Raw genomic sequence first — 17549 nt, 5'->3', positions numbered from 1 at the left:
GCCAATATGTTTAATTCAGATTTATAATTCTTTTATCTTACCCCCTCAAGTTAAGTTAGCCTATTACAAGCAGCATTTTTCTCATACCACAGCATTTATGACATACTTCCAATTCTGTATTCTAAGATATGCTCTTACATGCAAGTTCCTCCATATGTAAATATGTATGGTAAATAATTGATGCTGGAAAGGAGACATCAAGGCTAGTTTTCCCAGTGTCTGTTTCTCTCTCTCTCTAGCAATAGGGATGAATTGGCCATCAACAATCATACTGATCTTTTATCTACATAGTGTTGTATGTATACAAACTGCAAGAGACTTGGACAGAAGGTTGCAATACTGCTATGGATGACGCTGCTCATCATACAAGCTAAATAAACTTGCAGCAAATACATGCAGCTGAAAGCCCTCCATTCTGCTTTTTCTTGAAGAGTGTGAACATTATGAAAAATGAAGAAAGAAGGATAAAGTAGTTTTTAAAAGAAATACAATCAGCCAGAGACCTCACTAACATGCATGGTTTATTGAAATTCATCACTTCTGCAGCAATAAAAATAACCCCAGCTATTATACTTTTACTACAAATCAAATCAAAATTGAACTTAGATTATTTCAGCTTATCACCAATATATATTCATTCTGATTTTACACTGTTTCACCTATACCTAAAGACAGTACTGATCAGCAATAGTAAAAATCAAATACCAGATTATTTATCTCCTGCCTGTACTCTTGTGTTAACTTTATTACCAGCCATTAATGTTCAAATGCGAAAACAAGGAATGGATCTCTCATACCCCTGACAAAGTTAAATGCCTGAGACAAACATCATTTAATCATTATACTTGTACTAGTAGTTTTCCTGGTATTCTTCACTAAGCAGATCAGTAACAGCAGATAAGTTACCCAAAGATTATGTTTTGCATTGTAGCCCACTTTAAGTCAAGGGCAAAGTTTAAACCTGATTTTAAAAACCTTACTGTAATACAAACATATATATACTCTTCACTCACTACTTACAACAATCAATGACCCTCTGTTAAACACAATAAAAATAAAATGTTCTATTTAAAGACAAAAAAACCATGGACAAAATATAGTATGAGGACAATCATTATAAAACTTCAGACATATATGTTTATTATTGAGCAAAGTGTTTCACTGTAAAAAAACATATTAAATATTTTCCATATGTCTTAGAAAACTGTTTCATCTAGCAACGACCAGTCTCTGGTTTTGAAAGTTCTAGCCAATTAATGGATCTTGCTTAGTGTTCTCACACGTGATGAAAGATAACCAAAGAGGAATCAAAAAGAGTCCAGTAGCATCTTTAAGACTAACCAATTTTATTGTAGCATAAGCTTTCAAGAATCAAGTTCTCTTCATCAGATGCATGGTACAGAAACCAGTTTCTGTACCATGCATCTGACGGAGAGAACTTGATTCTGACGGAGAGAACTTGATTCTCGAAAGCTTATGCTACAATAAAATTGGTTAGTCTTAAAGGTGCTACTGGACTCTTTTTGATTTTGCTACCACAGACTAACATGGCTAACTCCTCTGCATCTATGACCAAAGAGGAATCTTTCCTTTCTTCTCCAAGAAAACAAATTCTATAATGTAGAAGACACGTGGGCTGCTCAAACAGAGATTTTGGATTATGCCCACAAGTAGCACTACTTAATTGCAAATGTATGTTACATGTTATAGCCGCCAATTAATATGCATGTTTGTTTAGGAAATGTATGAATGTATGAAATGAAATGTATGAGCCTGAAGCTAGATTCCAATCATGCCACCTTGGGAAGGCAACGCTGTAGGACTAAAAGCTTCAATGTGGTCCTTGAAAGCAAAGAGTAAGGAGCAAAGTGGCAAGGAGGCAAGCTTTCATAAGGTAGACAGGCATCAAGTACTTATTAAAGCGAGTATGGATCAGGGTGGTATGGTAGATGCATGGTAAAGCACATGACAATGTGCATGAATGAGAAATGTCGAGCAGCTCTTGGCTTCCTGAAGAGGGGCTCAGCTGCCCCAAACCATAAAGGTTTCAGAATAAGAGGCGTAAGGAAGTACCATGGATTAGTGGAGCAAACAAGTTAAAAGATGAGAACAGAAGGTGGAAGCTGCAGAGTATAAAGGGCAGAGAAGAAAGAAGTGAAAGCGCTTCAAAGAAGGCCACTGCTTCAGTAGACTGATGGCCACGGAAACAGCAAGGCAAAGTGTGGAGGAGGAGCGTGTGTGCAATACTAGAGGTTATGGCCAAGCAAAAAGATCAGAGAGAGCCCATGAAATCAAGATAGGCTGTGGAAGTGAGTGGAGAAGTCAAATCAAAGAGGAAAGGGAGAGAAAGTGGAAGTGGCTGCGTTAATGAGGTTCTGCACATGAATTTCCAAGGAATACTGTCAGAGACAGAAGTGAGAGAAGCCCGGTGAGGTCAAACATGAAAGGGAGTGGAGCTGTGCAAGAATGTACCACAACACAGAAATGTAAAGATAACAGGGAGTTCTGACTCTTCAAAACTCATATCCTGGAAATTTAGTTGGTCTTTAAGGCGCTACTGGACCCGAATCTTGTTCTTCTACTGCAGATCAACTCAGCTACCCACCTAAAACGACACACCTGAAATTGAAAATGAACTTCAAAAGCTGAGGGTGGTGGGAGGGCACTGTAAACGGGCTGCAACTGATAGGATTATCAAAGAAGCGAACTTTGCTAGAATACTGGCCAGGTCAGGATGTGCAAGAAAGGGAGAGAATTACAAGAAGGCAGCAACAGTGGCATTGTGACATGAGGTGGAAAGCCAGGTTTTGGCAACATCAGGGAAGTGAAGAGAACAAGACAGGAAGCTTCCTAATGACCGCAAACTGGCATCAAATGGGGAATAAACTTTTGCACTGTTCAGCGGGAAGCAAGGTTGCCACTGGGCCATGATCTTAAGTTTCAGTGCACAGGAAGAGCATATACCTACATACCTCAGATGAGGTCCCAGCATACCTACGAGACCGCCTCCCTCCCTATGTTCCTCCACGGCAGCTTTGCTCATCTGAACAGGGTCTCCTGCAGGTGCCAGGCTGCACACGGGAGAAGTCAGCAGCAGCCCGTACACGGGCTTTCTCTGTGGTGGCCCCTATCCTGTGGAATGACCTGCCTGAGGAAGTCAGAAGAGCCCCCACTCTCCTGGCTTTCCGTAAACGATACAAAACTGAACTATTCAAAAAGGCTTTTTACTCAAATGGGAGGGCTGTATTGTAGGGATGGGGTCTCAGATGCTTCGCTAATGAGTTAGGGACCATAGACTTCATCACTATATTGCCTTACGTATTACCTGCTGCTTTAAATATGTACTCCTATGTACCACCAGTGCTCCATGTTGTCTAAAGTCATTCAGTCCTATGTTCTGCTTCAGTATTTTTTCTAATCTGTATTGGATTCCTGCTAATACTATATCTTTTAAACGTGTATCTATTTGCCCTATGGAATTGTTTATGGAATACTGTATTGAAATGTACTTGTTACTGATTGTACTAATCTCATGCTGTGTAGTCTGTCCTGAATCTCAGTGAGAAAGGTGGACTATAAATGACATAAATAAATAAATAAATGCGTATCGCCCTTGGCTGCTTTGGTCACTTTGCCTTGCATCTTGGATTCTACTTATGATAGAAAGTCATACCAACATAAGACCTCAGATTTAACACTCCTCAGGAAGAGGTCGCATACAATGTTTCAAAATCTGGTTTCATTACTTCCAGTTAAATGTCACTAGAGAAACTAAAAAGGCCTGAACATCTTTACACAGAAACAACTACCAACAACCTTTTTAATCCAGATGCACACGCATAAGATATCCTTGCATCATCTCTCCCCTTTTCTCCCACTACCAAACTTTGTTACTTCCTATGCAATAATCAATTCTGTTTAGCGATGTGAAGGCAGAAGGAAAAAATCTGGGGAAATGTCTTCTACAGCTTTAGATAATTCCTGCGTATGCAGTAGGCATAAACAACATATTTTCAAAGATATGTTTATATTTAAAATGTGACTAATTTTAGTCCACAGTATAAGAATTCTCAAAGAGTTCAAAGACTCTTTTCAAAAATGTTTTATTTTGTTTACTATAGAAGTTATTTTCTATTATCACGTTTTATATCATCTTCTAAGATGGCAAAAAGCTATGATATATGTGCTAACATGGCATAGGGTGCAGCAGTTTATAACTCTCAAATAGTGTATATTCACAATGTTACTTGTAGAAAACAAAGGTATTTATATTTCTAATTTCCATAAATATGCCCAATTGTATATTTTGATGTAGAAGTTCCACAATTTCCCCAAAAATTTCTGATTTTTTTTTCTTCTGGTAAAAATGGCTTCTCTCCAATGACTTTGGGATTTCCAAAAACTACAATCAAATAGTTTCTGTTTTTTACTTCAACTGGATCTCAAACATGAATGTTACACATTGGCATTTACATAATATTCATGAGAATAACTCACATGGTCTTCCAATACTAAAAGATTTAAAGCAGGGCCTTCTACCCACTAACCACAACAGGTGTGGTTGTTTCAACATATGTCCTTTTAAAAATATTATATGATGAGACTTTACTTACATCATTGATTCTCATTCCTCTGTCTTACAGACATGGTTAGGATATTTCTATCATACATTTATGATTCTGTCCGGATTTCATATCTGAGGTCTCCATATATGAGACTATATTGCACAAGTACATCTTACATGAAAATCACTTTTACATATTATCTACCCCTCCACAGGTACACTAGGGTGTAGCAAGCTACCCATTTCAACAGCAGCAAGAGTATATCATATGCCAACTAGCATGAGACATTTGGTGGTATGTGATCCACCATTTTCTTCCAATGTTTATCTCCCTTTACTTCCATTAATTACACATCTCATGGCAGCATACAGTTAGTCAGTGGTAACCCATTACTAGCTATTAATGTGAACTAAATTTAACAGATCTCTTTTCCATTTCTGGCAATGTATCCATGGCAAAGATCCAGTAAGGAAATGGGAGGCAATATTCACAGTAAAAGAAGGGGAAAAGTAAGTGGCATCTCTTATAAATAATAGAAGGGGACAGATCACGCCAAGTTCAGGTGTTTTGCTTTTACCTTTGACTTGTCTCTGCAATGGCAACTCCTCAATTCCCAAAGATACTCCAATACAATATACATATTAAATGAACATGTTAACTAACCCACCACACACACACACATCCATAATCACAAATGAACGGTGTTCTTTCACTTTTGTTGTTCAGTAAACCATCATAAGTTTGTTTACTTAGCATTAAGCTCTAATACGACTTACAGCAACGTCAACTGTGCACAGAACTAGCATTTTATCTCTGTACTGCTTTGTTACAAATTACTGCGGGACTTTTTGGAAAAGATGACATTCACACGAACATAACACACAGGAACTAGCCTCCAATTCACTGAAGGTCTATAACATTAAACAGTATGCAGGAAGAACAGTGAAGAAAGCTGGAAAACATGGGATTCAGTAAGGTACAGAAAGAGCTCTCAGAAAGATAATGAGAGTGCCTGGCTACCATGTGTCAAAGCAACAAATCTGATGCATCTAAGAACCCATCTAACTCAGAAAGATGCTGAGGAGAGTGCCTGACTACCATGTGTCAAGGCTGCAAATCCGATATATCTAAGAGCCTGCTTATTTTTCTTTTTTCAACCATCCTCTCCCCACAAAGTAATCAACAATTAAAACTCAAAAATATTTTTAACAGTGGCTGCAGGCACTGCACGCAACATTCAGAGCTACCATCCTATGCCCCTTGAACTGGGAGGGTGCTTCTGAAAAAACATGCACTCATTGTTAAAGCAGGGAGTTTGTTTTTGAATAAATATTTTATTTACATTATTTTATGTTACAGCAGATTTCAAAGACATTTCAATAAACAATGTAATAAGGCATGTCAACACAGATTTGCCAAGATTTAAAACGAGCAGATCTCCAATACAGCTGAAGAAATGCTGAAACAGAGCATAGGCAATTCTAAGCCTGACATATTAAACAAAAGCAGAAACTTCCGAGGATCATATAGGAACAGACAGTACATAGCAGTAAAGTCTAGAGTCCCTATCCCTTTATTAAATACATCTGTTTGAGACCAAATATACTCTCAACTCCTAAGTGGCAGCTGTTAAAAAAGCGCTACATTTATAATGACTTCCCTTCTCCAAGCCAAATGAAAAAAAAAAACGCTTTGCGAAGGAACCATGAATGAAGGACAGACTCGGGAGGTGGGGGTAGCAATCGGTGCCTCGTTTTCTCCCTCAAGAAGGGAACTCTGACTCTCCAAAGCTCATACCATAAAAATCTTGCTGGTCTCTAAGGTGCCACTGGACTCAAATTCTGCTCCCCTACTATCCTTTTCCCCAAAGCAAGTGATCAACAAGCAGCCAAAAAATAGCATGTCCCTCCACCTCTTTCTATCTTTTTAAAATCCATCCCGGGCCCGCTTTATCTGGGCATCGGCCCCACTCAGCGTCAGAGATTGGGTTGCCAACTATAGGCTGGGAAATTCCTGGAGATTTGAAAGTGGAGCCTGGGGAGAGCAAGGTTTGGGGAGGAGGAGGACCTCCGCAGGATACAATGCCATAGGGTGCACCCTCCACAGCTGCCATTTCCTCCAGGGGAACTGATCTCCCCGGTGTGGAGATCAGCTGTAATTCCGGGAGACCTCCTGGCCCCACCTGGAGGATGGCAACCACGACTGCTGAGGCGTTGCCGTCCGTCATCTTGCGGGCTCCGCGACCCTTCCAAAGCGAGGAGGACGGAGAGGCGAAGGGGGAGGGAGAAGGGGGCGGAAAGAAGACCGTGTTTGCGGGGGGAGCGTCTTGCCTTCTCCTTACCAGACCATCCCGTAGGCGCCCTCCCCGATGTAGGAGAGGTTGGTGTAGCGAGGCCCCACGTCGAAGACCTGCCCTCGTACCATCTCCGGGCCCCCGGCGGGGTTGGCACAGTTGCCCGCCATCGCCGCCATGTTGCTGCTGCCTGTGAGGGGAGAGCGCGGTGCGGTGGGGGTGGGGTGGAAGGAAAGGCGTGAAGGAGAAGGAAGGAAGGAAGGAAGGAAGGAGGGGCCGAGGGAGGGAAGGAGACGGCGGCCTTGGGGACTCCGCCCTCCGGTGCCCCGCCAGGCTCCGGCCGACAGGAAGGCGGGGAGGGAAAGCGACTCGTTCGCGGCTGCCGCTTCAGCGAGCCCGGCCAGCAGAAAAGCTCCGAAGAGGGGGCGGGGCCTACGCGAGGCCGTGAGGAGAAGGGGCGGGGCCTGAGAGGGGCTTGAGGAGAAAGGGGCGCGGGTTAAGCGGGGCTCTAATGGAGAAAGGGCGGGCCCAAGCGGGGTGGGAGGAGGAGAAGCGCTCGCGCCGCCACTGCCGGCTCGCGCCAGAAAGAGGGCGGGGTCAGAGCGAGGAGAGGGGAGGAGCTCCCTCAGAGCTTTTCCTCGCGCCTGGGAAGGATAGGGAGGTGGGCGTGGCTGAGGAAAGAGGCGTCGGGGGCGTGGCTTCCGTGGGGACTGCGGTAACTTCAGATCCGCAGCGAAGGAAGGGGGGAGGAGGCGAGGAGCGAGGGAGGGTCACGTGGGAGGCTCTGGCGGACGAACGCGATCCAGGTGCGCGTGCTTACTCGAGTGTAAAGCCAACGTGCGTGCTCAGGATTGCACTGGAGAAAAGATAAATCTCTCTTTCTTTGCTTCTTTCTATAAAACTATATTTAAAAATATGAATGCCTATCGGTATAAAAATTAATAGCTTGGGGTTTTTCTTACAGTTAAGACTCGCATTGAAATATCCTGTCACTTTTTAAAAAAAAGTTTCTTTGCATTAAACAAAATATTGGGTACATTTTTTTATAAGCGGTTACTTGCTTGAATTAAAGTAAGTAATGGTTGTTCCCAGTTCGGTAATAACAATTCACACGAATCGCATCATGAAAATATTCCTGGATCCAGAACCTCGTGCGGCTGCACAAGTGCAAATAAAATAAAATGTAGGTTTTAAGGACGACAGGCATCTCCCCGCCATTCAGCTGTATTCTACATCTGCATGTATGGATTGAATCATAGAAATAATATATCCAGTGCCTTAAAACACTGCTCTGTTGCAAGAAAAAGTGTACCTGAGGCAGGAATCCTGATTTTTACAGGCAAATGAGCAAAATAAAAAATCCACCCCTCAATCGTCTTTGACAGTTGTGCCATTACTAATCCATAAATTGCTGGATCTGTGATTTTACAGTGCCCACTCTGGGCACAGTTATGAACTGTGAGGGGAAAGTGGATTTTATGACTCAGCTGTAAACATCAGGAATCTGTACCTTGAATGCACGTGGCAAGATGACTCCACCAAGCCTTAGACCTGTGATTTTGTATGAAGCATGACATGTGATTAAGGCAGTCCCTCTTGAGGATTTAGTACAGGAGCTCTTCGCAGTTCTAGAGGTGGGAGGACATTTTTTCTAAAAACCACCAATCATGAGTGTGAGCTGCAAGTTGATGACGGATTTGTGGTGTCCCATAGAAAAATCATAAGGATTCATGCCTCAGATTTTTAAAAAATTGCATGTCCTGGTTCATTTATTTTTGCACTGCAATTTGTGCCCATCTGTGTAAACTGTACATGTTGTGAAGGAAAGTCACTCTGCATATGGTCAGAGATGCTTACTATGGATTCTACGTACAGGATTCAGCCTGAACATTTCACAAACAAAATAGGAATTTAACAAAACAAGCCCCTTACCAAAGATCCCTTGTCCTAGATTTCCCCACTACCCACCTTTTCACGTGGCCTCTATCATCACTCTTCCCCTGAATTAAAAGCTAGGAAGGAGTCTCTTTGGGTTGAAAGTTATCCTAGAAGGAAACATCATTGACTTTTAATATGCTGTCAGCAATGCAAAACAGACTTCAGCAGTTACAATATTTGAGTTGGCAGGCAGTGCACAGCATGCTGCCTTAGTGAGTATGAACATGAGCATGAGCATGAATTGACACCAGAGCTGATAACATCCACGTTCCTTTCTGGGATTTAACTTCAAGAGATCCTGCAAAGGAAACCAACCCATGAAGAATGACAGTGCTAGAAGTTCTCACTAAGGGAGCAATCCTAACGCAGGACTGCTCAGGAGTAAGTCCCACATTATTCAATGGGGCTCACTTCTGCAAAGTGTCCTTAGGAACGCTGCCCCCAGATGTGAACATGCCATCTCCAAAAGGCAAAAATAAGAACAGAAAGGGGACTGTCCTTGGTAAACATGGTCAATTGGACGTGTAATAATAACATCAGCAACAATAACATCAATAATAAATCACAACCAATTCATGGCAATCCCAGGGACATGGCTTTCTAAACAAGAGATGAGCAGAGGTGAGTTTACCTTTGGCTTCCTCTATCTAGCTTCCAAGCTTAACAAAAAGGGGCTAGTTAGGCTGCTACTGGGCTACGCGTTAGAATTTTTTTTTTTTAAGCAGGAGAAAATCTCTTACGCCCTTTAAATGTCTTTCCCAAATGGCATTAGGAAGGAGGACGTTGGGGAATACTTTGTAAAGAGATTCCAGTCTCTCTAGTCTTCACTGGCACAGGGCCATTTGTAACTCCCGCAGTGGCATAGGATTGGCTGTCATTGGGGTGGGTTGTGCGTTTCAGCTTCCTAAACATCCCCAGGGTCAGTCATGCCCTGAATGTATAACAGAAATTAATCACCGGTGAGTCACTAGAAAACAATGAGAGACAGTGCAGAGTAATGGTTAGAGTGTTGGAGGGGACCAAGCTTGTTGATCCTATTGGTGAGAAATGGCAATGAGAATCACCACAGAATGGCTGCCAGGAGGCAGGAACAATCACATGACAGCCGGCATGAGGGTAACTACTAAAAGTTAGGAGGTTCCCAGCCAAGCACTGTCCAGTGATGGGCACAGCTATTTCCAAACGGGTCCTCCCTGCAGACCCAAAGGCCTCCTGAGATCTTCTGGAGCACCTTCTTCTTCCATGAGGTTGAAGAAAGCCACGACTGGCTCTTTGGTTTGGGAAAGTAGGAAGTGGAACAGGGAAGCGCACTTTAGCAGCACCAACAGGTGCCATAATACAGATCATTAGGTGAGAGTGTGTCTGCCTTCTGAGGGTGGACTCTATGATATACCATGGACTCTTGGAAAACTGGAAGTCTCAGAGGAATATCACAACCCCACTGAGTTACTTGCCCTCCCCGAGATTTCACCTGCCCCAGCTAGCAATCCTATGCTGAGCAACTGGGAGGAAGAGTGTGATTAAAGGGTACTAATATTTACTATTTATTGATTGATTTGATTTTTAGCCCGCCCTCCCCGCAAAAGGGGAGCATAAATGGAGCATAAGGATCGCTTACTCAAGTAGAATCAAGCTCCATCTAGACCAGCGTGCTTTTTCAAAGAGGAGCCAGCCAGATTCCTTTGGGGACAAATAATCAAGGCATGTCGGCATCCTCTGTTGTTTGTCTTCCCAGCATGGGGTAATTAACTGAATATGGAGGTTCCATTACTGGATTGTATGGCAAATTGCTTCTGAAAGAGGAAGGGAGCCTTTTCAAAACTAAACATTCATTTCTCTCCAGTGCAGTTCCTCATTAAAACGGCACAAGCAGGGAATGCAATGAACAAACCAAAAATGGGCTTCAGCTCCTAAAAATGAATTTGCAACTGTTGTTTGTAACGAGAATCCAGGCCTTGATGATGTGCAGATCAGAGAATCCATTCTTTTTGGCATTGTTTATGATATATCAGGTCCAATCCTTTTCTTTTGCATTGTTTCTAATTTTCTAACTTTTGTGATCCTAGTCCTATGATATTATTTGTTGGCTATATTATTTGTTGGCATTTGATTGTATTGATGTACTCCTTAACAGTACATCAGGTATACCATATAACCCACCTTGAGTTTAGTGAGAAAAGCTGGTGACAGACAGACAGACAGACAGACAGACAGACAGACAGACAGACAGACAGACAGACAGACAGACAGACAGATAGATAGATAGATAGATAGATAGATAGATAGATAGATAGATAGATAGATAGATAGATAAGGGATGTAAGTTGCAGTGCCCAAGCACTTCTCATTACCTCAGATTCACAACCAAGCTATCAACGTTTATAGAATGCACAAGGAAAAATGCAAGCAAGATATAAAAGTCCATATAAGCTATTTCATCTTTGCCAGGCACCTGTTTGCTGAAACAGTTTTTAATGTAGAACAGCATGAAATAATTTTTCTTGGCTTTTAAAAAAAAATTTGGTCAGGAACATTGGTGGTGGGGAGCGCACAGATGACTTGGTACAAAAATATTTTTCATTTTCTTATTACATAATCCAAGCAGCTTTCACGATGAGGGGGAGGACCAGATGGCAATGCTGCAGTCCTGGCCACTGATGAGCATTTGCAAGCCTCATATGAGCGAGTGGGGCTTATGTACACCCAAAAGTGTACAAGACCACCTCCAAAGTTGCCATGTTATTTGGTCACATTTTTAGACCTTCACATTCTAAAGACTGGGTGAGACAAAAGGAAGTCTCCTCCCAAATTTAGTCAAATTAATTAAAGTGCCCCCACCCTTTCTTGAGCCTTGAAAAGCCTGGCCAAAAAGGTCTCCCAAGGCTTCTCGAGAAGCGCTTCGGTCTGGACTTGGATAGTCTTCAGTGGGAGGGAGTTCCAGTCAAGAAAGCTTGTCTTCATCCCTTTGATGAACAGGGAACTTAGATGACTCTGTAGCACTTTTGAAATTTTGAGATCAAATGGCGGATGCCACTGCAAAATGACTGCCGTTGGGATAGGGGTGCAAAACATTGGAAAGTTCCAAGTCACACGTCTTCCTCTGATGGAGGCAGCTGTTTCTGTGAGGGTTTGATGTAGTGGTTGTGAGCGGCAGAACTCTAATCTGGAGAACTGGGCTTGATTCCCCACTCCTCCACTTGAAGCCAGCTGGGTGACTTTGGGTCAGTCACAGCTCTTCCAGACCTCTCTCAGCTCCACCCACCTCACAGGGTGATTGTCATGAGGATAATAATAACACACTTTGTAAGCCACTCTGAGTGGGCATTAAGTTGTCCTGAAGGGCGGTATATAAATAGAATGTTATTATTGTTATTATTATGAAGGCTCTTACTTATTTAAGTGCTTCATTTCTATTCTGTCTTTCTCCCCAAGGAGCACCCAAAACAGCTTACTTCATTCTCCTCTCCTCCATTTTATCCTCACAACAACCCTGCAAAGTGAGTCAGGCTCGGAGTATGTAATTGGCCCCTGGTTACCTCATGCACTTCCATGACAGAGTGGAGATTTGAACCGGGGTCTTCCATACCCCAATCTGACACTTTAACCACTACACGACATTGGCTCTTGAGCTCTCAAGAGCATTTCCTGTTCAGTGGGGTAGAGAAAAGCCAAGATTGGTCGTTTGGTTTGGGCAAACAGATGCCTTGAGGAAGAAGGAAGGGGGCACCAAGAAACACATTGGTGGGCACCCTAGCACGCATGCACAACACATTGTGGATCACTGGTGTAGGGACTAATGGAAGGAGATTAACTTCCTTCCATTAGCCTCCCTGGCCAAGGACTACGTGATCTTTTCACTCTCAGATTCTATCAATGGTTGGCCTTTCTACAGAAGGAGAGGAAGAGAGAACAGGGCAGGGCTCCTTCTACCACCCTGTTTGGCCAAGGGTCACCTGGCTTCCCCCTCAGATTCCACCAATAGCAAGCCATTTTGATGGAGGAGGAGCCTGCTTAGGGCAACTGTCACCTGGCTCTCTCTCAGAGCGGAACTACAAGTGACAAAAGGCACAGGTTGGACACTTGTCACCTTCCCTCAAATTTTGATGGGAAATGTAGGCATCCTGGTCTTGCAGCTGTAATGGAGAGCCAAGCTGTAAAACCAGGACACCTACATTTCCCATCAAAACTTGAGGTAAAATGACAAGTGTCCAACCTGTGTAAGGTGTCACTTGTAGCTTGGCTCTATGTCTTTTTAAAAGGGCGAGACAAAGTTACAGAGGAGAGACCAAGCAATAGATATTAGCCACAAGAACTAAAAGTGGAGCCTTCATATTCAAGAACAGTGTACTTATGAATATAACCAGAGGATGGGGACAAAGAACAAACAGAGGGTGTCCATTACCTTCTTATCCTTGCAAGTGAATTTCTCAGATAATCTGGACAGATGCTGTGGGAAACAGAATTCTGTTGGTCTGCCCCAGCAAAAAGGGCCAAACTACAAGTGACGAATGACACAGGTTGGACACTTGTCAGCTTCCCTCAAGTTTTGATGGGAAATGTAGGCAGCTTGGCGGAATGTTGGACAAGTGACAGTTGAAAAGTCCATTGGACAGCAGTCGGAGAGCCAAGCTGCAAGACCAGGATGCCTACATTTCCCATCAAAACTTGAGGGAAGCTGACAGGTGTCCAACCTGTGCCTTTTGTCACTTGTAGTTCCGCTCTCAGATGCCATCCTGGACTGGTCACCTTCAGAAAGGGAGGGTAGGAGAACAAAGGCCCCCTTTCACTGTGTGGCAGTCAGAACAATGGTATACAAAACTGCCGTTACCTTGTTAGACCATCATATTGTGGGTTTATTCCTTTATTGCCATAAGCCAACTTGTGAGTTTTTCAAAGCAGGAGTGAAGGGGCTCTATATCTTAAATAAATAAATGATCCTATATCTTAAATAAATAATGACCCTATCGTCTGTATATACCTCTCCTGACCGAGAAGTCACATCATGTATCTGATGAAGCATGGCTGGGATTTGATAGCGCAAAAAAATAATAAGCAGTACAGAAGATATGGTGACATTTCCTTTCTAAAGTTGACCCAAATTTAGTTTCTGGCAAATAATGAAATCTTGAACCTGCATAATGTTTTAAAGTGTCATACTAAGCAGAGTTACCCCCTTCTGCCCTCTGACTTCAATGGTCTTAGAAGGGCATAATTCTGCTTTGGATGGCACTGTTCATTTGCAGAGTTGGGTTAACATTCAGTGTATACTAGAATATACTCAGTGCCATTGCACTGAAAAGACAATAGCCATACACTGGAGAAACTGAAATAACCAAGGCCCAGTAACATGCAGCTACTGATGCCTAAGGACAACAAACTGGATCCAAAAACCAACATGATGAAAAAAGGTTCTTGATAATCAGCAGGGCTTTTTTTCAGCAGGAACATGGTGGAACGGAATTCCAGCACCTCTTGAAAATACTCTGCAACAGTATGTGAAAATAATATTATTTCAAAGAATCCCATGTGTTTCTTCCTCATTTCCCTCTTGAGAGTTCTGCCACCTCTTTTCCTAGAAAAAAACCCCCTGATAATCAGACATCTTTTACATCCCTCAGTTTTACTCAATTTTATTGCGTTCTTTCTGTGAATCATTCTGAGCTTTCTCATCTCTCTACTTGCACTCACTTATCAGCCAATATAATAGACACAGATAGCAATCACTTTATTAAAGTTTAGTCTCTTGGTGCAAACTTTAAAACTGACATCAAAATATGCTCACCTTTCAAAAGTTACATTTACAACAGTTTACGCTTCAGTGTACTTCTTAATCTTTAAGGTGGCACAAGTTTTGGGGATTTTTTGGTCGCAACACAACTACAGTGGTTCTAAGTACATTATTTATGAATACAACTTGAATACAAATTCTCACAACAAGTTAACTGGCTGTGCGTTCTCTTTTGCTAACCAACACCTTTCTGTTTTTCTCCTTGCCTTGCCCAGCAGTATCTAAATACTGTCCTTCCCGGCCACATCAATGGCTTCCCTCCTGCATCCATGGTCACTTCTCAGGTAAATGTTCAATATTCAATTTAAAAAAATACTGGATTAAGAGTCATCACTGTAGTGACCTGAAAGGGAGCTGAATTCTCAGTGGCTTGTCCAAATTATGGAACTAGTGAATTATTCCAGCTTCAATGGAAGTTCTAAGTGGTGTCACTGCTCCTCTTGGAATTAGATCTTATTGGCTTAGTTTGGGGGCAGAAATGGTAAGGGTAAAATAAGAATTTTGTTTTGCAAATAAATCACTTACAGGGTTAACATGATCTTGGGACACCATAAAGACAAACACATTTATTGTGACATAAACTTTCATGAATAAGCTAATACAGCATTCTTCCTCACAATCCTGTGAGGTAGGTTTGGTTGACAGAGAGAGTGTCCAGCCGAAGATAATCCAGAAAGCACCCGTGGTAGAGTGGGGATTCTAACCTGGGCTTCCCAGATCCAAGCCCAACATTCTGACTGCTACATAAGAACATAAGAAAAGGCCTGCTGGATTGGACCTGCCTCATAGAGTGGCCAAGCAGTTACTATAAAGGGCCAACAACAGGGCCTAGGGGCTGAGGCCTTTCCTTGAAGTTGCCTCCTGGCACTGGGATGCAGAGGTTTACTGAATGTGGAGATTTCCTTTAGTCAGTATGGCCAGTAGCCACTGATAAACCAGTCCTCCATGATTCTATCCAGTCCCCTTTAAAAGCTGTCTATGCCTGTGTAAAGAAGTATTTCTTTTTGTCTGTCCTCAACCTACTGCCCATCGTTTTAATTGGATACCCTTGAGTTGTAGTGATTTGGGAGAAGAAGTTCCCTGTGAGTGATTCCGCACACGTTGGATAATGCACTCCCAATCCTCTTTATAGATCATTTGGAATGGATTTTTTCTGTGTGTGGAACAAAAAATCCACTTCAAACGATTGATAAAGTGCATTGAAAGTGCGTTATCCAATGTGTGCGGAATCAGCCCGTGTCTACTTTCTCTACCCCGTGCACAATTTCATAAACCTCTATCATGTCCTCTCTTAGTTGTCTCTTTGCTAAACTGAAGTCCCAGACTCTTCAATTTTTCCTTGTAGAAAAGATGTTTCAGACACCTAACCATCTTGGTTGCCCTCTCTTGTATTTTTTCCAGCTCTGCAATGTCCTTTTTACGATATGGTGAACCAGAACTGCACACAGTATTCGAATGAGGCCATGCCACAGATCCATACAACGGCGTTATAATAGTGGTCTTTTTATTTTCAACTCCTTTTCTAATAATCCCCAGAATTTGCCTTGTGCAGCACGCTGGGTTGACACTTTAATTGAGTTGTTCACTGTGACCTCAAGGTCTCTTTCCCTTTCAACCTCTGCAAGTTCAGACCCAATTAGCATACACTAGATCAGAATGGAAACATCTCAGAGGTCAATTGATGACAAAATGACATTTAAATATTTAAAATACATAACTTTATATCCAGAACTTATGATGGAGAGGTCAGGCAAATTTATTACATGTACTTTGGAGGTGTTCTAAAAGAGAAACGTTTTGGGCACCAGATCTTTTTTGGTATTTTAGAATGAATGGGCCATGATTTACCATGTGATCCCATGGTTGTTCAGTTATGATTGTGTACCTGTCATCAGGGATGGATTGGCTGTTATGGCTTTTGAGGAAAGTCCCATTGGGCAGATGGGATGGAGGGCCACCCAACACAATGTAAGTGGGAGCCAGCAGCACTACAGACTTGTAGCCTCCACAAGCCACAAGGCAGGTGGGTGAGAGCCAGGCGAGACCCTTTCCAGGGTGCTTTTTTTTTTTTTTTTGCTTCCTGGTCCTTCCCTGCCTGCCTCAGATAGAGAGCTCATAATGACCATGTTAAGTGCTAAAAGACAGCATGCAACGCTCTGCTGGGAATCCTCTACAGCCCTTAGCTTTAATGCCTAGATTATGTTTGTGTGGAAGATTGCTCTGATTTCTAAACTGGTACATCAAAATAGCATTACAAATCAGGAGGATAGAAAGGAGGGTAAGTTGACAGAATGAGAGGCTTTGTTTATAATATCATGGAACTATAAGGTTTACAATGTTTTTTCTTTGGGTTTTTAAAAAACGTTGTAATAAATGTTTCTTTTGCACATTTTATCCCTTGCCTTGTTATCAATGACTATAATTTTAAAATATTTTTAAAAATGCATATGGCTGGAGGACACACGACAGAGCCAGCGTGGTGTTGGGATTAGAGTGTTGAACTAGGGTCTGGGAGAACCAGGTTCGAATCTCCACTCTGCCATGGAAGTTTGCCGGTGATCTTGGGCCGGCCCCATACTCTCAGCCTAACCTACCCCGCAGGGTTGTGAGAATAAAACAGAGGAAAGGAGAATGATGTAAGCCACTTTGGCTCCCCATTGCAGATAAAGGTGGAGTATAAATGAAGTAAAAATTTTAAAAGGTATCCTTGTTAAGGTTCAGCATGTCTAGATTTAATCAGTGCCTACATAGGAGCCCTCCTGCGAATCCTTCTTGAATTTCCTGGCGCTCCACGATCAAGAAAAGATGGGCTAACAGTACTGTAATTAAGTGAATGATCCATTTATTGTGGACTACTCCCGGCTGGTGTTGAACTGGCAATACAAGGTGAATAGTGGATATATTCATACTCAAAAAGGACAATAACATTTTAAGGGAGGAGCACTCAAGAGAAGTATTCCCCCAC

General features: G+C 42.4%; 1 protein-coding gene across 2 annotated transcripts in view; it reads right to left on the bottom strand.

Annotated features, from left to right (window-relative positions):
* Positions 1–7305, bottom strand: part of MAPK1 (mitogen-activated protein kinase 1) — a 29309-nt gene extending 22004 nt beyond the window's left edge. The window contains exon 1 of one of the 2 annotated variants that reach the window (XR_008598091.1): positions 6907–7134. Coding sequence is in view for 1 of the 2 variants with exons in the window: in XM_054996009.1 (XP_054851984.1) it covers positions 6907–7037 (131 nt within the window). In the remaining variant the exon portion in view is untranslated. Of the gene's footprint in view, positions 1–6906 lie in introns of both variants that reach the window. The other variant, XM_054996009.1, reaches the window with a different exon arrangement.
* Positions 7306–17549: the final 10244 nt, after the last annotated feature.

Source organism: Eublepharis macularius, chromosome 13 (genome assembly GCF_028583425.1).
Source record: "Eublepharis macularius isolate TG4126 chromosome 13, MPM_Emac_v1.0, whole genome shotgun sequence".
NCBI lineage: Eukaryota > Metazoa > Chordata > Lepidosauria > Squamata > Eublepharidae > Eublepharis > Eublepharis macularius.
This window is presented reverse-complemented; position numbering and strand designations above follow the sequence as displayed.